The following is a 24,751-nucleotide window of genomic DNA, read 5'->3' as shown; positions in this document are numbered from 1 at the left end:
AAAAATGAGAGTTGGAATCTGTTATAGGCCAAATGAGAGAAATAAGTATAATGAACAACTATACAGACAAATAGGGTTGGACAACAAATTGGAACATTTTGCTATGGGGATTTATCTTTCCAGATATCATTGGAAATTGGATTGGCAAGCTCACTCAGCAGCAAAACATTTCTCGATTTGCTAAATGGCTCCTTTCTACACCATTAGGTCAGAGAGGTAGAAAAAGAAAGCAATATTCTTGGTCTGGTTATCATCAGTGATTCATCGTGTATTAAGAATCTTCATGTAAAGTAACTTTTAGGTGAGAGCAATCATAGCATATTGATGTGAGATTTATTCAAGGAAATATTTAAGGGTAAAGGGAAGGGATTTTGTTTTTGTAAATTGTTTATAATGGGATCAGACATTTTTTAAACTGTTTCCAGTGGAGCCAATTGATATTGAAAAAATGTAAATGATAAATAAGAAATGTTCAGAGAGGTCATCATAGAGGCCACTAAGTGTTTTATACCAAGTAAGGGATACTGTTCAAGATTTAGACTGTTCAGAATTTCAGATGAACTGATGTGCTTAGTGACAGAGAAGAAAAAAGCATGGGATGATAAATATGATAAACTGAACAGTCCCATTCAACTGTTGGCATTCATGGCGAGCAGACGTATCTTGGTGGTGCTCTTCATAGTGATTACAGAGAATTAGAGATTAGAGGGGATTAGTGGAGTAGAGCAGGATTACAGAGGTTTGAATATTGCTTTTAAATAATTTATTTAGCATATTGTAAAGTTTATTTTGATATAAGTTTTTTTTTTCCCTGTAATAGTTTGATTTTTATATTATAAATATAATTTTTGAAAGTTACTTTCATTGATATTTATTAAATTTTACGATGGTTGTTACAAGATGATGAAGTGTTACTTGAACACTTCACAGAGGGCATCATAACTCATATGGAAATAGCTGATGATGATTTCCAAGTGAGTCATGATTTTATCCTTTGCAGAACCTGTGGAATATATTCCAAGGTTGACCTAGTGGATAATCACAGCTTACCTGACGATTCTTTTCTTTGTCACCACTGTACAGAATGTACTGATCTTAAGTAAAAATCTGGTGCATTGCTAAAATAATTTGAGTCACTGAAAAAAATGGGGGTGCTTACCCTCAAGAATAATGTAACTGGGAGCTTGTCAGAGACTCAAGATTCTAGTAACCTACCAAGTGATGCACTCCCAATTCAGGCCCCAGAACACAATAACCAAGTGCAAACTACTCTGGTTCAAAAGGACTTAGTTCTGTTAGAAGATTCCATTGTCAGGGAAACAGAAAATATTTTTTGTAATAAGGATAGGTGGACTAGAACCAAGGTATGTCTGCTGGGAGCAACAATTAATGATGTTGCCAACATACTGTCAGATTTTAAGGGGTTAAAGAGAATACAACATATATATTAACAACTTCATCCCATACATGCCTCCAGAGCCTAGGCCCATATGCATTGGGGTAAAGAGAATATTATTATTCATGTGGGAACTAATGATATTAAGCACATACGATCTGACAATTTGTTAGACAAATATTGGACCATATTGAAGAAATGCCGTGAGTTAGGTCACAATGTCTACGTGTCTGCAATTCTACCCAGACATGATAGGAGGGATTATATGCTGAAAGCATTGCGGATTAACTGAAGACTTTAAAGACACTGCACGGCTTTTGGGGGGAAATATTTATCAGCTTGGCCCGCATTTGTAGGTAGTAGAAATCTATTTAGTAGTGAAGGGATACATTTAAACAAGGTACTTAGCCAGTATTATTGAGGATACCTTAAAGGTTCAGGGAACTGCTAGTTGGGGGTAGCAAGGGTAATATAGATACACATACCTCAAGAGTTCTTGTTTGTTACTACAACAGAACATATTAGCAAGATGTTCTGAGGACAAAAACTTTCAAATGAACAGATACCTAATGTCAGTCTGCCTCAAGCTATCGTGCAGTCAGGTTGTATACAGAGTGTTTCTGTGATTTCTGAATTGTGACTTTATTTATTAAATAATTTTGCAATCCTTACAATTTAAAATGGCATCAAGTGATAGAGGAGTTAAAAGAAAGCATGTGAACTAAAATGTGGCACAGAAATTAGAGCTAATTGAGAAATTAGAACAAGGCATCTCAGTAGCACGTGTTTGTGAAATTTACGGCGTAAAAAAACAAATTGTTTCTGATATCTGTAAATCAGAGGCCAAATTGCAGAATTTTTCTTTAAAATACAGTGTGGATAGCTCTTTTTTATATTAAGAACAATAAAAAATGCCCACCCCCAGGTTACATTTGATTTAATGGACTCTCGGCATTAATGGACACCCCTTCTTCCCTATTAGTCCGTTAAATTGAGGGTTTACTGTATCTTAATTAGTAATATCTTAATATCATTAGAATACACAAAGGACATGGCATAAATTCAAATTGAAGAAGAATAGTTGCAGGATAGATGTGTAGAAATTTGTCTTCAGCCAGCAGATAACTGATTGTTGGAACAAACTTCCATCTGATGTTGTGGATAATATGAATAAATTCAAGGAAGAACTATACAAAGTATTAGACAAACTGTTGGTTTTTGTTTTTTTTTTTTGCTGATGCTGTATAAGCTTGCACAGTACCACATTTGTGTATCAGTAATCCAATACAACATGAAAATCTGTAAGCAATGCCAATAGGCTGTCATTGGTATAGAAAAGAGCAACAATATCATAGTAGTTGTGTGCAAAAAAAAAAAAAAGGTATTCTTACCAAGAAAAACTGGAATTCTGTAAAATGCAGTCTCTGGAAACAAGGCATCTGCATGGTAACCTAACTGAAGTTTAAAAGGCATCTGCATGTTGACATAACTAAAGTTTACAAGGCTTTAAAAGGTTAATTAAACTAATGGTATGCATCTTTACTCCTTCTCAGATGAAATGCAAAAGGAACAATGTTTCACTAAAATCAAGATTTAAATAGTACAGTGCAGTATCTACAATTCATGCCCAAGCATAAATTACAGATCTAACAAAAATTTCACTATCTAGTTTATTAGATACTACAATAAGAATTTATTTGGACATATTTTTCTTGTTTTCTAAGTGTAAAATGAAACATTAGCATTAGTACAGGCATACAATGCAAGAAAGCAAACTTATGCAGCATCAGCCAAAAAAAAAAAAAAAAAAAAAAAAAACCTCCCATTTCTCACCTCCATTCGTTCCAAATGCCTGTCCAGCTTGGCCTTAAATTTATTTAGGCTATTAACTTCCACAACAAAGGATGGAAGCCTGTTCCACCAATCAACTACCTGCTGGCTAAAGGCAAATTTCCACACATCTGTTCCACAACTGTCTTTCCTCAATTTGAATCTGTGCCCCCTCAGGTTCTTAATCTGAGCAAGAGGAAAAATACCATCAGCATTCAGCTTGCTCAACCTCAACCCATTCAAGGCCTTATACACCTCAATCAGATCACCTCCATGCGCTGCAATTTGCAGAACTTAAGCCTTTCTTGGTAAGAGCACCCCTTGGTTCCCCTCACCAATCTTGTTGCCTTTCTTTGTACTTGTTCTAGCAACTCTACATCCTTCCTAAAATGAGGCCTCGAGATCTGTACACATTACTCTAGGTGTGGCCTGTATAAAACAAAATATCTGTTTTGTTTTATATGAAACATCAGCAATTAGTAATACTAATGTGAACATTCCAGTGCAACGTCTGTGTTCATGAAAAATAATTTGCATGGTGAACACTATGTTATAGTTATAATAGCAGCTAAGAGAAAACAGAGTTGGGTTAAAACTTTACAGTGTATTCCATGGAGCAAAGACGGAGACTTGAACAATGCAGAACTTAAAGCCATAACAGAAACAGCATACATTAATGGGCAGATTAATAAAGATTAAGAATGGACTGGTGAATACAGTACTCTAGGAAGGTGCTTTTCTCTTTTTCTAATATAGGAGGCATATAGTGATTTGCAGTAAGCCTTGCAAGAAGCATGGAAATTATAAACAGTTAATAACAATGGAACTGCAGCAATCCCAGGAGATTGTATGAAATACATACATTCTGACATTGTCTGTAATAAGCCTTTCACAGACAGGTTAAAAGATATGTATGATTTGTTAATGTCAAATGAAGGCAACATGAGACACCCTAAGGATAGACGTTTGAAGTTGTCATCAGGCTGGTTGGCTGTCTCACAGTTATGAAAGCATAGGAGCAAATGATACAAGTTTAATCATAAAGCCTTCTAATGTCCTGTACAGACCCAAATGCATGCAACGATGCTGATGGCTTATTATACTGCTTCCACAAAGGTCGAACTTGAGCAAATGAAAGCTGCATTTGTAATACCTTCAAACTTTTAGAAATTAACACCTGAAGAGCTTTTAATTTAGATTCATCTTCATCTGCAACAGTTTCCAGAAAGATAAATCTAAAAATCTGTAGAGTAAAATATGATACCATAAAACAGAATAAAAAATTATTTAATATAAAAGCAATTCATCCACCTGGAACCTGCCCCCCATCTTGACAGGAATCACAAAGTCTTGGAGAACAAAAAAGCCAAAAGGAAAGAATATAGCATGTCAGTAATTCCTAAATTCTGGGATGAGAAGTTGTGGCCTTATGTTATTACAACCAATCCCAACTGCAATGTACTTACCAAGCCAAGAACCAAGAAACTAAAAAAAGTGTGGAACCAAAACCATTATATTCTCCCAGATAGTACCCTTTTTTTTTTTTGGGAATTTCAATCACAGAACATTGGAACAAACACAAGAACATCTCATTGGACAAAAATTATAAGGAGCTGTGGTGGGGAACTAAATAACCCATAATCAAAGGCAGTAATCAGCCGAAAAAATTAAGTATACTATAGTAGAAGCCCTCTTAACTGACTTCTGCCTAACTGACACATCCCCTTCCCTTCTCTCTTTAAAGTATGCTGTCTGATTCCCATGGCACATAGCAGTGTGCTGTAGGCAATGGTCCAGTTTGCTTGTGGCTGAAGTATATACCATGCCTGCCTGTTGAGTTATATCCTTTCCTAAAGTACAGCTGTGTAAAATTATTTGTTATTGTAATTGCAGTATCTAATTTAATTAAATTTATGAAATGTAGGAAAAGAAAGAGTTGTTTATATGAAAATGAAGTTGGATGCATTGAAAAGACTCACTGAAGGCACCTCTAAAAAACTGCTTGTGATTAGGTAGGTGAAACAACTGTAAAAGAGCAGAAAAGAAATCATAAAAAAACTAGAAGGATCGGTTTGTTTCATAATGGTTGTTAAGTTCTCATTCCACCAGAAACAAAAACTAGAGATAGTTTAATGCCAAAGCATTATGGCTGTGGCTTATACAAGAAAGACAACAAGGAACTGCATTCAGCAGATCCATAAGTGCAGCATCAAAGAAAAGGCCTTGCTTTTCCATCAAAAGAATGATGGTGCAAAATGTTTTATAGCAAGTGACCAGACATTAATAAAAAATGCCATAATATTCAGGTATTGATTATTACCATAGTGCAGTTATCCACTAACTAATCTGCTTTTCAAAAATTTTCAGATTTAAAGTCATTTACGAAATGAGAAAAACTGACTAAAGAAGAACTCCGCAACATGGACAAAATAGGTTTAAATTATATAAGATGCTACATACAAAAGCGATGGCAAAAAAAGAAAAGCTTACTGCACCAGGATACAAAAAATGCAAAAAATCATGGCAGCTGCTGGCAACAATGTAATTGGAACTTGCATATTGCTGCTTTTTATTGTTGGTAAATCAATTAATCCTAAAAATCTTAAAAATATATAAATTATTCCACTTTATTAGTATGCCAACCACTCACAAAAATCAGCATATATGGACTATGTATTATTTAAAGAATAATTTTTTCATGAATTTGTGCAATGCAATGCTGTTTCTATAAATATTTCCATGGGTATTGTTCTTCTGAAATGGAATTTTGTGTCTTCTAATTTTTAATTTTAATTTCTTTTTAATTTTGTGTCTTCTAAGCTGGACTGAAAATTCTGCCATCTAATCAATATTGAGTTACATTTTCTTTTGTTCTTCTTCATATATTCTACTTATTTCTGTACACTAGAATAGCTTTATTCCGTATGTATTTCTTGAAAATTAAAGTTCAACATGAAAACTCTTGTTGCTTCTCAGTTCATTCACAGTAGTAAACTGTGAATTTCAAGGACAAAAGTTGATGATGTTGTAGAGCAGATATCATCCTTTCAGGGCACAAAGTGTGATATTGTTGTACAGGTTTGCACCAATAATATTAAGAGTAGGAGACCAGCAGACTTACTTTACAACTAGGGCTTACAATACCGAGATTCCAGGATACTGTATAGTGGGATCGTGGTCATTTTATTTAGGATTTGAAATCCAAGTGTTGATACAAACATACCGATTTTTTAGTATTAATTTAAAAAATAATTGTTTATGATTTATTCACATAAAGGTTATAAAATCGACAACAATAAATCATTAATATCACAGAATTTGTAACAGAGGGATTATTATATGCAATACAAATGCAACGGAAACTTGAAAACGTCATGAAACTGTACGACATAAAATCTTACAAATATATTTTGCTTAGTAAGTATAGTGTGTGTGTGTGTGTGTGTGTGTGTGTGTGTGTGTGTGTGTGTGTGTGTGTGTGTGTGTGTGTGTGTGTGTGTGTGTGTGTGTGTGTGGGGAAGTAAAGCACTTAAGGAATAACAAAAACATCATTACGCAAATATTTCTATTAGTGGAAGTAGGCCTGGTAGGACAATTAAGGAATAAAGTGAACAATGGTATGGTAGGTTGTTGTTATTTGGTTTTTAGGAGCATTAGCAACTAAGGCCATATTGCTCCAGGGATATGCAGTGGTCGCTCCCTGACCTTTATGCATCCTCCGTATTTGGTGGTCACGGGCAAGAACCCAGGTCTAAACAAGAAGTGGTGCTACGCACTGCTGTTCCTGCCCACCTGGCTACAGAGGTGCCAAGGTATGATAGGTGCAGAAGGGTTAAAATTAAAAGCTTCTGAACATTAGTTTAATCACTCTATTATACCGCTACTTGAGGATGTAACACTTAGTGCATTTTGGGAAAGGGTGTGGGTATGGAGCAGTTCAAAGGTATTGTGAACAGGTGATCGAGAGGTAAAAGACCAAAAGCATTTTGTTGTGTGGGAAAAATATGCTGTTTTTCCCCACCAAAGAAAGGAGAGTGAGTTTAAAGAATAACACCGTGATTGGGTCAGGTTTAAATTAGATATGGAGAGATACATAAATGGGTGAAAACCCCTCTGGGGTTTGCACATAAGCTTGCATAAAGTAGTACAAGGGGCAATTGTAACTTGCAATCAACTGAATAAATAAATAAATAAATGAGAAGGAAATAAATAAGGTGCTTGTGCCAAAAGTGGGGTTTGTGATTGTTGTTCGGAGGGGGTTGCAGACTTACAGTGGTAGTTCTGGGTTCGGTTCGGGTCCAGTTCTGGGAGTATCCAGCTATACAGTGAAGATTTCTGCCGGGCACATTCCCGTGCTAGAAGTTAATCCAGAAGTTGAACAACAAGCCAGTCAGATAGTGCCCTGGCTTCTACTACTAAAAAATTACCACACTGCTGTGGTAATTTCCTTCAGTATTAACAAAGAAATGTCCCAAAATAAGACAGTAATGGAAGAGCTATACAGCACAGATGCAGAGTTCAACTAAGGAGAGAGAGAGACATCGCCGCACTCTGTGGAAGGAATCCCACCGTGAAAGAGAAGGAAGGTAAGTCCTCTGAACTGTGTTGTAGAAGTCTGCATGGGCCTGAGCCGAGTAACATGATGTTCGGGCTCAGTTCGGGTACAAATAATCATAATGAATTGTTATTCCCAAACATTTCAACTTTTTTGGGCTATTTCCTACATATATATTTTTTAAATATTTTGTTATGTATTTAAATTCTTTAAGGTTTTTTAGAAATAATGTGTATTAGTTATCTGTTAACACCTTTAATTGACCAATAAGGCGCACTTCACCAAGTCTCCAAAATTCACCGAATTTGTACTCTTTCGTGAAAATGACCAAGTCTGTATTTCTGCTCAGTAAAGTGGCCTTTACCCTTAAGTCAGCATTAAGTTGCAATTTAGTTACTCAAGAGTATGACATGAGGCATTATGGCAGCCCGGCAATTGGTTCCTTTTTAGTTTTATGTGTACAGTACACAGTATTTATTAAAAGCTTGATACCGTTAATCCCTAGTTCTACTACATCCGAGATTTTGGGTTGACCTACTTTCAATTCTAAGAATATTCGTTTGTAACACTTTCTAACCGCTTCTTTGCTATATCCAATACTGAGTAATAATTTAGAAATACAAGTAAGGGGAATGCCTACACATCATTTACAATGACAGTTGCCAATGACAGTCAGTTCTAATTTTTTAATTTAAGTAGAGGTGGATACCGATATTCGTTTTGGAATTATATTGAATACAGTAAAATTAAAATTTATTAAATTTTCTTTTTTATATAATTAATATTGATAATTATTATTGTTATATAATTATTAATATTGAATTTTGAATCTGAAAGTTTATTTTTATTATTATTATTATTATTATTATTATGAAACTTCAAAGTAACGCTAGCGATTTTATTTATTCGTTTTGGAATTATATTGAATACAGTAAAATTAAAATTTATTAAATTTTCTTTTTTATATAATTAATATTGATAATTATTATTGTTATATAATTATTAATATTGAATTTTGAATCTGAAAGTTTATTTTTATTATTATTATTATTATTATTATGAAACTTCAAAGTAACGCTAGCGATTTTATTTATATATAGAGTTTCAATCAGGGTGGGATAAAAATCGGTTGGGGAGGGATGAATTTGAAAAACAAATTCAGGCTTGGGCCGGGCCTGGATGTCTAGACTTTGGGCCGGGCTGGGTAAAAATAAAAAAATGTAGGCTCATGCAGACCTCTACTGTGTTGTATTAGAAATGGTACTTAGATAACGTGCTAGATTATTTTAGAGTAAGTAAGTAAGGTTGAAGAAATTACAAGAAATAAGGAAATGTTTAGTATTGAGTTGGTTTATTGGTTGAAGTTGTAAAGAAAATTGATATTGCTAAATTAAGAGAGATTACATGGAATTATTAGTATTAAGTTAGCGACTTATGGATTCCTGTTTTGAAGAGAATTGATATTGCTGATTAAGAGAAATATGAGGAAGTGATTAAGATTGAATTAGTTTAGTGTTTGCAGCTGTAGAGAGAGTTGATATTGTTAATTGAGAGAAATTTTATGGAAATGATAGCATGTATTAACAGATTAAATAAGAAAAATGAATAGATCAGATGTAAATGAATACCAATTAGGTATATACTTGTAAGTAGTTTTGTATGATAAATGACTTTTGTTTTATATTTGTCATTGCTCTTGAGAAACTGACAGCTCACATATATTATATATATGATATTATATAATATATATACTCTTGTGTGTGTGTGTGTTAGTTATTGGGAATATCCCTCAACTCCTGGAAATTCTCATTTTTAACACAGTCAGATAGCGGAGTTGCTGTAGGAAAATCATAACAATGGCCACTGATTGCAATACTAAGGTTCAGAGAAATAAAAATTAATAAATAAATAAATAAATACCCCCCCCCCCCCAACAACTTAGATTTGGTTTCCACACCAAGCTGAAACATCAGTCCCTTTCTTTCGTTAATATGGATATAGTGCCATAAAAAGTCAAAAATGAATTTTTTTTTTATTTTTGATAAAAAGGAAATAAGATTTTTTGAAGATGAGGGAATAAGGGGGGGGAGGGTATATTGCAACTCGTCTACAACTATCTCAGTACAATAGCACCAACCAGCACAGAATCCAAAAGGACGTTTTCAGCTGCTAATTAAATATGTACCAAAATTAGATCCAGTTTAAATGATAACACTATTGATTGCTTGTTTCTTAAGAGCTCACTTTATTTGGACAGGTAGTGGGGATGCTTAACATAACCAAATTTGCAGTTTCAATATGTATATTTTTTTTTGTTTTTAAAATAACTGTATGTTTAATAATTTTTGGTTTGAATATTTATTATAGTAATAAAAGTTTGATTTAAAACATGAATTCAAGTAATTACTTGTTTTTTCCATACTTCATTACCTAATTGTCATCAAAATTTTTTGCAAAAAACGTTTGCTGTTTTTCTTTTTTTGGAATACTGGTATTCTGGTTTCATAAATAAAAAATACCGAAATACCAGTATTGTGAGCCCTATTTACAACCAAGCAGAAGATCTGCAGACTTACATTACAACCAAGTACAGGTCAATGTTGAAAAAAAAAAAAAAAAAAAAAAGTCGCAAGTTAGGGTTAAATTAGAAAGTGTTTGCACTTCTGCCCAGTCATGATATGAGGGAGTATATGATGAGAGCCTTGCAATCAATTCAGCCCTGTACAGATTGTGCAAGGCTCATGGGGTAGAATTTTTCTCAGCATGGTCTGTGTTTGTTAACAGGAAAAATTGCTTCTACAGGGATGGGATACATCTCAAATAGAGAGGGTGCAAGAATTTTTGCTGATGCTATCAAGGCATTGTTAGGTGGGTTGGAAAATTGCTAGCTTGGAAAGATTCACAGACTAATAGATTAGCAGAAGTGAAAGCGATTCTCACACTGCTTCTATTGGAATGAGCAACAGCCTGGAAAGCAAAGTCCTGGGGATTTCAAGAATTACTGGGAGTCATCATGGAACAAATAAATACATGTGCTGTGTTAGGGTAACTAAGAGAACGAAGAGGTGCATGTAACCTTGCATGTACACCAATTCTAGGAGTACAGTAAATAAATTTGATGAATTTGAGGTGCTGATCAAGACATCAAAGGCAGATATTGTTGGGATACCAGAGATGTGATGTCACACAGATATAAGAAGTGCAGAATTGGAATTTGAGGAGTACAAAGTGTACAGAAAAAATAGAATAAGAAGGAAGGAGGAGTTATGCTGTTGGTTAAGAAACACAAAATCCAAGTAAGTGCAACCACAGTTGACTTTGGTGGACAGTGCAAGTCAGTTTAGTATGACATTAGCATTAGCAGAGGCATATGATGTAAGAAAGCAAGCTTATGCAGCATCAGCCAAAAAAAACCCCTCCCATTTCATCCCTCCATTCGTTCCAAATGCCTGTCCAGCTTGGCCTTAAATTTATTTAGGCTATTAACTTCCAAAACAAAAGATGGAAGCCTGTTCCACCAATCAACTACTCGGCGGCTAAAGGCAAATTTTTGCACATATAAGCACTTGGAAAGCAAAAATTAGGGTAGGAGTGTGTTATAGGTTTAATGTCTCTGATGGATACAACAAACACCTGTACAGAAAAACAGAGTGGGCCAGTAAATCAGACTGTCTTATAATGGGGAGAATTTCAACTTCACAGATATTGACTCTGAAACTTGTGGGTTGGTCACTCGCAAACAAGCAAGATCTTTTTGGATTTATTTATTGATTGTTTTCTACAGCAGCATGTTCAAGAGGCAACAGGAGGGAGTAATACTCCTGATCAGCAGTGATTATTTATGCATTAAGAATCTGCAAATAACGGAACCACTAGGTGACACTGATGTGCCAGCTAGTGGTTCCATTATCTGCAGTGCCGGCTAGTGGTTCCACACCCCCAGGGGCTCACATCTGGTGACTGTGGGCTTTGCACACCCAGGGTCCTGAGCTGGATATCACCATTCTTCTCTTTCCTTGATGACTCCTTCCTCCCTCCCTCCCTCCCTCCCTCCCTCCCTCCCCCCCCCTCTCTCTCTCTCTCTCTCTCTCTCTCAGGGTAACTCGGGAATTTTTTTTGGCTGGTGCAGCATAAGCCTCGGGCTTCCTTGCACCGTATGGCTGATAATAATGATAATAATAATAATTATTATCTGCAGTGCCAGCTAGTGGTTCCGTTACTCAAAGATGAAACATCAGGGGTAAAGGAAAGGGTTTTTCCTTTCATAAAGGTGAATACAATGGTCTCGGACAGTTTTTAAATTTTATACGGTTGGACCAACTGATGAAGTTACCAACAGCAAATTCTAAATAGGAAGCATTCCAGGAAATAATCTTGAAAGCCACTATGCTTTTCATGCCAACCAAGAAATATTGTTCAAGGTTTAGGGCAACATGGATGTCAGATGAACTAATGAGACTCATGGCAGAGAAGAAAAATTAATGGGATACATATAAATTATCAGGAGACACAGAAGCCTATGTTAGACATAAGCTAGTTTGTAATGAAGTCACAAAGGAGGTTAGGCAAGTGAAGGCATATTATGAGAAATCTTTGGCAAAGGATGCAAAGAAAAACAGCAGGCTTCTTTCCTTATGTATACTCTAAAAGGAAAGGGATGAGTCAGATTGGTCCACTTGTTATCAATGGTTTGACTGTCAATGATTCTGCTCATGTAGCTGACAAAATGAATGAGTATTTTGCATCTACATTCACACATGAGGAATTCTGTAGGGAAGTGCAGGCAAGAAGCTTATCAAACCCTAACAGGGAGCTAAATGACTTTGTAATAACTGAGAGCAAAGGTGGAAGAGAAATTGTTGAAATTAAACATAAGAAAGGCTGCTGGGGTGGAGGGTATATATTCAATTATATTAAAGGAGGCAGCAGAGGAAGTAAGAAAACCCTTAGCCATGATTATGAGAGCATCCTTGGACTCAGGAAAAGCCCCGACAGACTGGAGATGTGCAAATGTATCCCCAATTTATAAAGGGGAATCAAAAGGTGACACAAGTAATTACACACCTGTTAGTGTAACGTTGGTTCCGGGAAAAATAATGGAGTCACTGGTTAAAGAAGCACTGCAGGAAAACTACAGTTATGGTTCCGACACAGCATGGATTTCATAAGGGTAAGTCTTGTCTGTCCAATTTGATTGGAATACTATGGTGTGGTCACAATGGAACTGGATGTAAAAAATTACTGGATGTAAAAAAATTATGTAAAAAAAATTGATATCATATACTAGTGTTTCAGGAAAGATTTTGAATACTGTTGCACATGAAAGACTACTACACAAATTGCAGCAGTATGGCATTAAGGGCAAGTTGCTACAATGGATAAAAGGATGGTTGAGTGGAACAAGACAGAGAGCGGTAGGTAATCAATGGACACTGCTCTTCGTGGACTAATGTTATTAGTGGAGTTCCCAGGGTTCGCAGTTAGGGCCACTGTTGTTTTCTGTATTTCTCAATTATATCCATGAAGGTATATCAGGCCAAATGTCCAAGTTTACAGATAATACGAAGATTGGCAGGGTTGTTAATGACAGTAATGACAGAATGCTACTGCAACAGGATCTAGAAAAGTTGAGCAGATGGACGAAAGGTGGCAAATGAAGTTTAACATTGACAAATGTAAAGTACTGCATATGGGTAGCAGTAATCCCAGCGTAACGTACCAACTGTGTGCTACTATACTTAGGGAGATGGAGAATGAAAAAGACCTGGGGGAAATTATGCAGTCAGATATAAAATTTTCTCAGTAGTGCATACAGGCTGCCAGAACAGCCCATGGGATCTTTTTAATGATATACAGGAATTTTGCTAGCAGGGACAAGGAGGTGATTATCCCCTTGTATAAGGCAATGGTCAGGCCACACCTTAAGTACTCCATACAGGTCAGGAGGTCTCATTTAAGGGCTCAGGAAGAATGCAGAGAAGGGTGACAAGATTGGTGAGTGGAATGAAGGGTTGCAAATTGAGTCAGTGGATTTTTAGCTGTTGTAAATGTACTATTAACATAGTACATTGTGTTATACACAGATATTAAATAGGTATAGTAGCATTCATTAGCTTCTTATTTTGAATTTAACCAGCGACTTTTGGAAGTACCCATATTGTAGTCAATAGGAAATAGTGTAACGTATTATATATCTCGAACTGATAGCGTAAGGTATAAAGTAAAACTAGATAGCATAATACGAAGCACTGTATTAGGAATCTGTTAGCTTATTATAGTATTATCAATTAATCAAAAATAATATTAATCTTATTAAAATTCATTGTTAATTAAATTGTATTTAAATGGAAATCATGACCCAGACTAGAGCTGCGAAGAAAAGATCACAGACTAGCGAGAGTGCTGTGACTTGAGGGAGAAACGAAGGGGGGCGATTCTCCAATGCATCACAGTCTGAAAAAATGTGAGAAGTGTGAATGTGAAATGTTTGCCAACCATTCTAAAACAGGACATGATCTAGCCAAAGGAGGATACCTTTGTGTGTGCTAGGTGTCTAGAGTGTCAAGATATTAGGCGCCAGCTCAGGGTTCTGATTGGCATCTATGAGAGTTTGAGGTGTAGGGCAAATGCCCTCGAAGTAATTAATATGAGGGGGCTCATCAAGCTCTCAGCTGCCCAGCTCAACAACAGAGCTCACTCCTGTGCATCAGGCAAAACAGAGGCAATCTCCAAGGCAGAATGCGCTGCTCCCAAAGGAACTTTGCCCTTAATGCTATTGTTCATGACCTTACTGTCAGTCAGGGAGAAAGGGAATATACTATGCAAGATGGATAGGTTGAACAGGACCAGGGTATGTCTGCCAGGGGCAAAAGTTGATGATGTTGTAGAGTAGATATCATCTTTTAAGGGCACAAAAAGGTGATGTTATTGTACATGTTGAAACCAATGACATTAAGAGATCTGCAGATTTACTGAACAAGTACAGGTCAATGTTGAAAAAAGTCATGAGTTAGGGTTGATTGTGAAAGTGTCTGCAATTCTGCACAGACATGATAGGAAGGCGTATATGATGAGAATCTTGTTGATCAATTTGGCCCTGGAGAGATTGCACAAGGCTCAAGGGGTAGAATTTTTTACAGCCTGGTCTGTGCTTGTTAACAGGAGAGACTGCTTCTACAGGGATAGGATACACTTAAATAGAAGGGATGCAAGAGTGTTTGCTGATGCTATCGAGGCAGCATTAGGTGGATCGGAAAACTGTTAGCTTGGGGGGGGGGAATCACAGACTAAAAGGTTAAAAGTGGCCACAGGCAGAGGTAAAAGTGATTCTTGCACTGCCTGGAATTTCAGCAGCCTGGAAAGCAAGATAATGGAGATTTCCAGGACTGCTGGGAGTCATAGTGAAACAAGAAAATACATAGGCTGTGTTAGGGTAATTAAGAGTAGGAACAGGTGCATGTATACTTGCATGTACACCAATGCTAGGAGAATATTTAATAAATTTGATGAGCTCGCAGCGCTAGTCAAGACATGAAAGGCAGATATTGTTGGGATATCAGAGACATGGTGTCACAAAGATATAAGCAGGGTAGAATTGGAATTTGGGGAGTACAATGTGTACAAGAAGGATAGACAGGACAGGAAGGGAGGAGCGGTTATGCTGTTAGTTAAGAAACACAAAATCTAAAAAAGTGCATCCAATTGATGTTGGTGGACTGCATCCAATGCAGTGTTGAGTATGTTTGGTGTGAAATAAGCACTGGCAAAGGAAAAATGAGAGTAGGTGTGTGTTATAGGCCTAATGAATCTGAGGAGTATAATGAGCAATTGTGCAGAGAAATAGAGCCGGCCAGTAAATCAGAATGTTTTATATAATGGGGGATTTTAACTTTCCAGATATTGACTTGCGGTGTCACTCTCACACTAGCAAGACTTTTGTGGATTTATTGGACCACTCTTTTCTAAAGCAACATGTTTGAGAGGCAACCAGAGGGAGTACTACTCTTGTTCTGATTATCAGCAGTGATTATTCATGCATTAAGAATTTGTAGATAAAGGAACCACTGGGTGACAGTGATCACAATGTACTGATGTTGGAATTACTTAAAGATGTAACTACCATCAAAGCTAAAGGGAAGGGCTTTTGCTTTCATAAAGGTGACTACACTGGTCGCAGACAGTTTTTAATTCTGTACAGTGGGATCAACTGATGATGTTACCAACGTTGAATTCTAAATGAGCCATCAGGGACTTAATTTTGGAGGCTACCAGGCTTTTCATTCCAACTAAGAAATACTGTTCCAGGGTTAGGCCTAAATGGATGTCAGATGAATTAATGAGGCTGGTGGTAGAGAAGAAGAATGTATGGGATACATATAAAGTACCAGGTGACACGGAAGCCTATGGCAGGTATAAACTAGTCTGTAATCAAGTCACAAAGGAGGTTAGGCAGGCAAAGGCAGATGAGAATTCTTTGGCAAAGGATGCAAAGAAAAACAGCAAAGAGTTATGTAAACTCTAGAAGGAAAGGGATGAAACAGATATGACCACTTAACACAGATGGGTTGACTATTGATGATCATGCTCGGGTAGCTGACAAACTGAATGAATATTTTGCATCTACATTCACACATGAGGAGTCTTTCAATGAGGGGAGTGCCAGAAGTTTATAAAATGCTAACAGGGAGCTAAGTGATTTTGTAATAACTGAGAGCAAAGTGGAGGAGAAATTGTTGAAGTTAAACATAAGGAAGGCACCTGAGGTGGATGGAATCTATCCAGTTATATTAAAGGAGGCAGCAAAGGAAGTAAGCAAACCCTTAGCCATAATTATGAGAGCTTCCTTGGATTCAGGGGAGGTCCCCATGGACTGGAGGTGTGCAAATGTATCACCAATTCACAAAGATAGTTCAAAAGGTGACACAAATAACTGCAGACCTGTTAGTTTAACTTGTGTTCTGGGGAAAATAATGGAATCACTGGTTAAAGAAGCATTGCAGGATCATCTAGACAAGACTGCAGTAATAGTTAAGACACAGCATGGGTTTGTTAAGGGGAGGTCTTGTCTGACCAATTTGATTGGATACTATGATATGGTCACAAAGGAACTGAATGCCAAAAATAATTTTGATATCATATACTTGGATTTCAGGAAAACTTTTGATACTGTTACACATAGAAGACTGCTGTACAAATTGGAGAGGTATGGCATTAAGGGTAAGTTGCTACAATGGATAAAGGGATGGTTGAGTGGGAGACAACAGAGAGTAGTAATCAATGGAGACTGCTTTTCATGGACAAATGTTTTTAGTGGAGTTCCCCAGGGTTCGGTGTTGGGATCATTGCTGTTTTGTATATTTATCAATGATATTGATGAAGGTATATCAGGTTTAATGTCCAAGTTTGCAGATGATACAAAGGTTGGCAGGGTTGATAACGACATACAGTATGCTACTCCAACTGGATCTAAATAAGTTGGGGAAATGGGCTGAGAAGTGGAAACTGACGTTTAACATTGACAAATGCAAATTACTGAATGTGGGTAGCGATAACCGAAGAGAAACGTACAAACTCTGTGTTACTACACTCAGGGAAGTGGAAAGTGAAAAAGACCTGGGGGTAATTGTGTAGTGAAATATGAAGTTTGCTGAGCAGTGCAGACGGGCTGCCTGGGCAGGTCAAGGAATCTTGTCAATGATATATAGGAATTTTGTTAGCAGGGAGAAGGAGGTGATTAACCGGTTATACAAGGCAATGGTCAGGCCACACCTATAGTACTGTGTACAGGTCTGGGGTCTGCAAACCTCATTTTAGGAAGGATGTAGAAGTTGCTAGAATGAGTACAAAGAAGGGCAACAAGATTGGTGAGGGGAACAAAGGGGGTGCTCTTACCAAGAAAGACTTAAGTTCTGCAAATTGCAGTGCCTGGAGAATAGGCACCTGCAAGGTGATCTGATTGAGGTGTATAAGGCCTTGAATGGTTTGAGCAAGCTAAATGCTGATGGGATTCTTTCTCTTGCTCAGACTAAGAACCTGAGGGGGCAGTTTCAAATTGAGTAAAGATAGTTGTAGAATAGATGTGCAGAAATTTGCCTTTATCCAGTGGGTAGTTGATGTAACAGGCTTCCATCTTTTGTGGAAGCTAATAGTCTAAATAAATTTAAGGCTGAGCTGGACAGGCACTTGGAATGAATGGAGAGGTGAAATGGGGCTTTTTTTTTTTTTTTGACTGATGCTGCATAAGTTTGCTTTCTTGCATCGTATGCCTCTACTAATGCTAATGCAAATGAATTAGTGAGTAGAATGAATGAATGAATTCTTACGAAAAAAGGCTTAAGTTCAGCAAATTGCAGCATGTGGCAACTAGGCACCTGCGAGGTGATCTGATTAAGCTATATAAGGCCTTGAATGGTTTTAGAAGTTCAATGCTGATTGGATCCTTCTTCTTGCTCAGATTACACAGCTGAGGCGGCAAAAATTCAAATTGAGGAAAGACAGTTGTAGAATAGATGTGTGGAAATTTGCGTTTAGCCAGTGGGTGGTTGATTGAAGGAACAAACTTTCATCTGTAGTTTTGGAAGTAGACAGATAAATAAATTCAAGACAGAACTAGACAAACATTTAGAGTGAATGGATGAGTGAAATCGTTAAAAGGTATTTTTTTTTTTTTGGCTAATACTCTTTAAGCTTTCTTTCTTGCATGATATTCCTCCACTAATGTTAATGCTAATACCATAAGTTCATAAAAAGCTGAAGACTATTTGGTCTATTTTAAATAAGTTGAAACTTTAACCAATTTTTCTCTGGCACACTCGGTCATCTTTCAAACTAGTACAGAAGAGTTCCAAAGCATCCGTATGTGCTGCTTGCATACAATGTTTGTTACAGTCAAACCGCCATATAACACGGTATTCCTACAACACTGTTTCACTCTAATACATTAGAGAACTGCGACAAATCTTGCATAACACAGTATTTTTGAACTTTTGTGTGGGAAAAACTCTGCTATTAGGTTGAATATAATTTTTCAACCTTTCCATTCTTTTTTGGGAATCTCTGCTTTTGGCTCACTAGTCATTATGGAAAAAAAAAAATTGTGGGAAATTCCCGTGTTAGGTTCTGTGCTATTGAACTTGTGGAAAAATTTATATTTCAAAGTTTTAATACTATTGGATAACGTTCCAGGTGATCCAAAAGATTTAAATCATCTAAACGTTGAAGTAATGTTCCTACCACCAAATACAACTTCTTTAATTTAAATTTAAAACTACATCTGAAAATTGTTACAATGGATTTTGGAAAAAACTGATTTCGAATCTATTGAAGTAATGGTGGCATGGAAACATTGTTCAGTTGTGGACTGTATCTGAATCATAGCTTTATCGCTTAAAGAAGTAAAACCAACCATCAACGTTAACTGCATGTTGGAAAAATGTATGGCCAGAGTGTCAGTTTGTTCAGGAAATAGGGTTGAACCAGCAGAAAACGGAATCAGTGTGACAGTAGAACCTGCTAAGTCATTGGGAGGAGAAGGTTTTGATGATATGACTACTGAAGATGTTCAAGAATTACTGGTAGAAAAAGAGGCTGGCAAAGTGGATTTGGTAGAAATAGCATCGGAGGTAAACCAAAGCAATTCAGAGGATGATAGTGCAGATGAAAATTCTGAAGTTCCAAATTTTACACTAAAATGCATACGGGAAGGCATAAACTTAGCCGAGCAATTAGAATCTTATTTTTTTAATTGCAGATCCTTTGACTGAAAGGAGCACAAAGTTCAAAAGGGAGCTTCAAAAATGCTTAGCTCCATGCAATGAAATTTACAAAGATCTATCAAGCAATTGCAAACAAACCCAGATTATTGATTTTTTTTTAGAGAGCAGAAGATGCACAAAATCTAGATGCTGCAGAAGAAAGTTCAGAAGGTGAAGATATTCTGCAACAGAGAAAACGTTCTTGTTTGATCGTGCTTAGCAGAGATGAAGAGGAAGAAAATTAAATGAACGTACATTATCTGGCATATATGTATCACAATTTGTAAGACATTTGTTCAGTTATTACTATTTTTAATAAAATTTAAGTTTCTGATAGTCATAAAAAAAATGGTGTATTTTTGGTAGCTTTTGGAACGCAACCCCCCCTCTTTCTACTGGTTCTTAGTCCAGTATAACACGGTTTTGCACTACACAAGATCTTACAGGAACCTAACTACCATGTTATATAAGGGTTACCTGTATAGTAAATATTGATGTGCCAGTTTCACAGTGGCACATCACTTTGTTCTGTTGACTTATGAATACATTACATAAAATTTATTCCTTTATAAAACTGGTTATAAATACAAAATAAATACAAATCATTAATAAACAAAATATAAATTAGCAATAAATACATAAAGGTCTTTTTTTTTTTTGGTGTTACTGTAGCAGTGGCATTGCACAATGACACTTTACAGCCAGCTGTCACTGCTCCTACCCCGAGAAATTTTGTTAGCAGTGAAATTTGTCTGGCCTCAGCTGCATAAATGCTTATTTTTGTATGTGTAAATGGATATAAAGATTATTTTAGGGAACAACATATGCAGTGAATCTGCCTTTGAGAATTTGGAGGAGCAAATATTTACATCATAATACATTTTTTCTTCCTAGGTTATATGCAACCTAGATGGATAATGGAGAGGGAAAATAAATTGTGAGTACTTACTAGGTGAGTTGTACCTCCATTGTTATCATCAGCATCTAGAGTCCAAGTTTCACACTGATCTAGTTGTCGAACATCTATATAAATAAAACCAGAGCCATTGCTCACTTCTATATACAGGGTGTCAAAAATACATGGTATAACTTCAGGAATGAGTTCCTCATATGTAGATAATAAAAATATTTTATATCAACATAGTCTCGGAAATGCTTGGTTCCCGAGTTATTAACTGGAATGTCTTATCTCCCGCAGATGATTTCCTTCATCACAAGGTACTGACAGAATCTGGTGATTTTCCATTCCAACCATGTACTCAAATCAGGAGCAAGCGGATATGCACTTTATGTATGGTTTGGTGGATGGCAATGCTCTGGAGGCTCGTCGTTTGTACCACGAAAGGTTCCCAGAACAAAGATGTCCAGACAGGAAAATGTTTGAAGGTATCCATCGCCACCTTTGTGAACATGGGACCTTTACACCTAGTGCTGCCGACAGAGGACGACCAAGAGCTACAACTCCTGAAGTAGAGGAGGAGATTTTGGATGTTGTGCATGCCACTCCTGGAATCAGCACAAGCAGAATAGCAATGCAACTGGCTGTTCAACGTTCGACTATTTGGAGAGTGTTGCGAGAACACTGTATCCTTGCCATCTGCAATGGGTACAGGCCTTGTCACCAGCAGATTACCCTGCGCGAGTAATGTTCTGCCAGTGGTTCTTGCATGGGGGGGGGGGTAAAACTCCTCACTTTCCTGCCTTAGTAATATTCACAGATGAAGCACAGTTCACACGAGACGGAATCCAAAACTTTCACAATCAGCATGTATGGGCTGAGGAAAACCCACATGCAACTCTTCCATCACATCACCAACAGCAGTTCAGCCTCAATATCTGGGCGGGTGTTTATGGTGATAAGTTATTTGGGCCCCATGTATTTCCAAACAAACTCACAGGGCAGGCGTACAGAAACCTTGTGGAAAACATGCCTGATTTCTTGGATGACATGCCACTGATCATTCGTCAACAAGCACACTTCATGCATGATGGCGCTCCCACACATTTCAGCCACCTAGCCCACAATTACCTGAATTGAAGGTTTCCTGGTCAGTGGATAGGTAGAGGTGGACCAACTGCCTGGTCTCCACGCTCACTGATTTAAACCCACTAGATTTCTTCTTGTTGGGCCATTTAAAGTCATTGGTGTATTCGACTCCAGTAGCTGATGTGGAAACTCTCTGCAATTGAATTGTGGCAGGTTGTGAAACAATACGAAACATGCCAAGAATTTGGCATCATCTTCGCGAATCCATAAGACATCGATGCGAGGCCTGTATTCAGGCAGAAGGTGGACATTTTGAACAATTACTATAAGTGATGTGAACAGTTAAGTGTCATAGACAGACCTTCAAAACTCGGAAATCAAGCATTTCCGGAACTATGTTGATATAAAATATTTTTATTGCCTACATATGAGGAACTCATTCCTGAAGTTATGCTGTGTATTTTTGGACACCCTGTATAACAAAGATATTTAAAAACTATGCTTTTCTATTTAAATACAAACAAAATTACTATAACAAATCTTCTAAATTTTTCTTTAGAAGGGGTAATCATTTGGAGTTGGAGCATATTTTACATGGTGAACTACAAGGGCAGGTCGATAAATAAATAAATAAAAGTCTAATTTAAGAACATTTATTTCAGAAACATTGGAATAATATTATTAAATGTAATCAGCTTGTATTAGTGATGGGCATCACTGAGAGTCATAATCAATTATGGCATTTTCATAATCTATAAGCAAATTAGGTGATTACAAAATTCAGAAGGGAGAAAATGACAGTGGAGTTAAAGTGCTGTTACTAAAAGATAAAGTGCTGTTACCACTCAACCAATTTTACTCTTCAAAGATTACATTCTATCACTCACTCAGTCACGCACGCATATTAAGAAACACTAATACAGGGTCTGCAAAGATGGATATTAGAGTACACATATGCCTGAACACATAGTAAAAAGTTACACAAGGGCCTGAACTAAAAGGATGTGAAGGATAGCAGAAAAAAGAAAAGAAATAGTAATGAAAAAGATGAAAGAATGTTAAAATCTTAGTATGATTATGAATGAAGATTATTAATGGAATAATTAAAAAGCCAATAGGAAAAAATGGGACTGTTGAAAAAGAAAATAAATAAAATTAATTACAATGGGATTAACAAAATAAATTACAAAGGGATACAAAAATTATAAAGGAGTATAACTGTATTCAGATGTGTGGGCAATTTTAGAAAGAAGAGTAGTCCCCTGAGGAAACTGCCCACCCATATCTGAATACAGTTATACCCCTTTATAATTTATTTTGTTAACCCCTTCATAATTTTTGTATATCCCATTGTAATTAATTTTATTTATTTTCCCAGGCCAATAATGGTCTGGGAATCGCTGCATTTCGATCGCTAGACAAATCGCCGCAAAGGCGATTCAATCGAAAGATCAGTCTGCCACCTGATCCCCAGATCGAACCACGAATCCAGAGGACTTGAATAGTGGTGGTCCGGATGCAGCAAAAATTAAAAATAGAACAGATACGAGCACTACAATGCAAAGCCACACCACTGACAAAAGTAATCTTAACCACGCTGATGCTATCGAGACAGTGTTAGGTGGGTCAGAAAACTGCTAGATTGGGGGGATACAAGGACTAATAGATTAACAGTAGCCACTGGCAAAGGTGAAAGTGATTCTTGCACTGCTTCTATTGGAATGAGCAGCAGCTTGGAAAATAAGATGCAGGATATTTCAGAGATTGCTGGGAGTCATTGGGGTACAAGTAAACACATGGGTTGTGTTAAGGTAGCTAAGAAAAAGAACAGGTGCATGTATACTTGCGTGTACACCAATGCTAGAAGTTTGGTAAATAAATTTGATGAATTTGAGGTATTGCTCAAAGCATCAAAGGCGGATATTGTTGGGATATCAGAGATGTGGTGTCACACAGATATAAGTAATGCAGAACTGGAATTTGGGGAGTACAACGTCTACAGAAAGGATAGACAGGATAGGAAGGGAGGAGGGGTTATGCTATTAGTTAAGAAACACAAAATTCAAGTAAGTGAAGCCAGTCGACATCGCTGGACAGCACAGTGTCGAGTCAGTTTGGTGTGACATAAGCATTGGGAGATCAAAATTGAGAGTAGGAGTGTGCTATAGGCCTAATGACTCTGATGAGTATAATAAGAAACTGTACGGGGAAATAGAGTGGGCCAGTAAATCAGAGAGTCTTATAATGGGGAATTTTAATTTCCCAGATATTGACTGGAATTTGTGGGTTGGTCACTCACACACTAGCAAGGCTTTTGTGGATTTATTGGATGATTGTTTTCTAAATCAGCATGTTCGGGAGGCACCTAGAGGGAGCAATACTCTTGATTTGATTATCAGTAATGATTCTTCATGCATTAAGAATCTGCATGCAGATACAGGAACCACTAGGTGGCAGTGATCACAGTGTGCTGAAGTGGGATTTACTCAAGGAGGTAACTACCATCAGGGGTAAATGGAAGGGTTATTGCTTTCGTAAAGGTGACTACGATGGTCTGAGACAGTATTTAAATTCTATACAGTGGGACCAACTGATGATGTTACCAACAGCAAACTCAAAATGGGAAGCATTCAAAGAACTTATCTTGGAAGCTACTAGGCTTTACATACCAACTAAGAAATATTGTTCAAGGTTCAGGCCAAAATGGATGTCAGATGAACTAATGAGACATATGGCAGAGAAGAAAAATGCATGGGATACATATAAATTAACATGTGACACAGAAGCCTATGATAGATATAAGTCGATCTGTAACCAAGTTACAAAGGAGGTTAGGCAGGCGAAGGCAGATTACGAGAAATCTTTGGCAAGGGATGCAAAGAAAAACAGCAAGGAGTTCTTTACTTATGTAAACTGTAGAAGGAAGGGGATGAATCAGATTGATCCACTTGATATCGATGGTTCACTGTTCATGATCCTGCTCAGGTAGCTAACAAACTAAATCAATATTTTACATCTACATTCACACATGAGGAGTTATTCAGGAAGGGGAATGCCGTAGATGAAGTAAACACTGGAAGTGAGCTAGATGACTTGTAATAATTGAGAGTAAAGTGGAAGAGAAATTGTTGAAGATAAATACAAGAAAGGCACCTGGGATGGATGGGATCTATCAAGTTATATTAAAGGAGGCAGCAAAGGAAGTAAGCAATCCATTAGCCATAATTATG

At 36.9% G+C, this 24,751-nt stretch overlaps 1 protein-coding gene across 1 annotated transcript in view; it reads right to left on the bottom strand.

Moving 5' to 3' along the window:
- Sec5 (exocyst complex component secretory 5) overlaps positions 1 to 24,751 on the bottom strand; it is a 444,876-nt gene that overhangs the window by 145,186 nt on the left and 274,939 nt on the right. Inside the window, exon 17 of the mRNA XM_090380740.1 lies at positions 20,484 to 20,557. Coding sequence (XP_090236866.1) covers positions 20,484 to 20,557 — 74 coding nt within the window. The remainder of the gene's footprint in view (positions 1 to 20,483; positions 20,558 to 24,751) is intronic.

Source organism: Mastigoproctus giganteus, chromosome 9, assembly GCF_048544385.1.
Source record: "Mastigoproctus giganteus isolate SK-2022 chromosome 9, ASM4854438v1, whole genome shotgun sequence".
Lineage (NCBI taxonomy): Eukaryota > Metazoa > Arthropoda > Arachnida > Uropygi > Thelyphonidae > Mastigoproctus > Mastigoproctus giganteus.
Note: the sequence above shows the minus strand (reverse complement) of the source record. Positions and strands in the feature narration are given on the sequence as shown.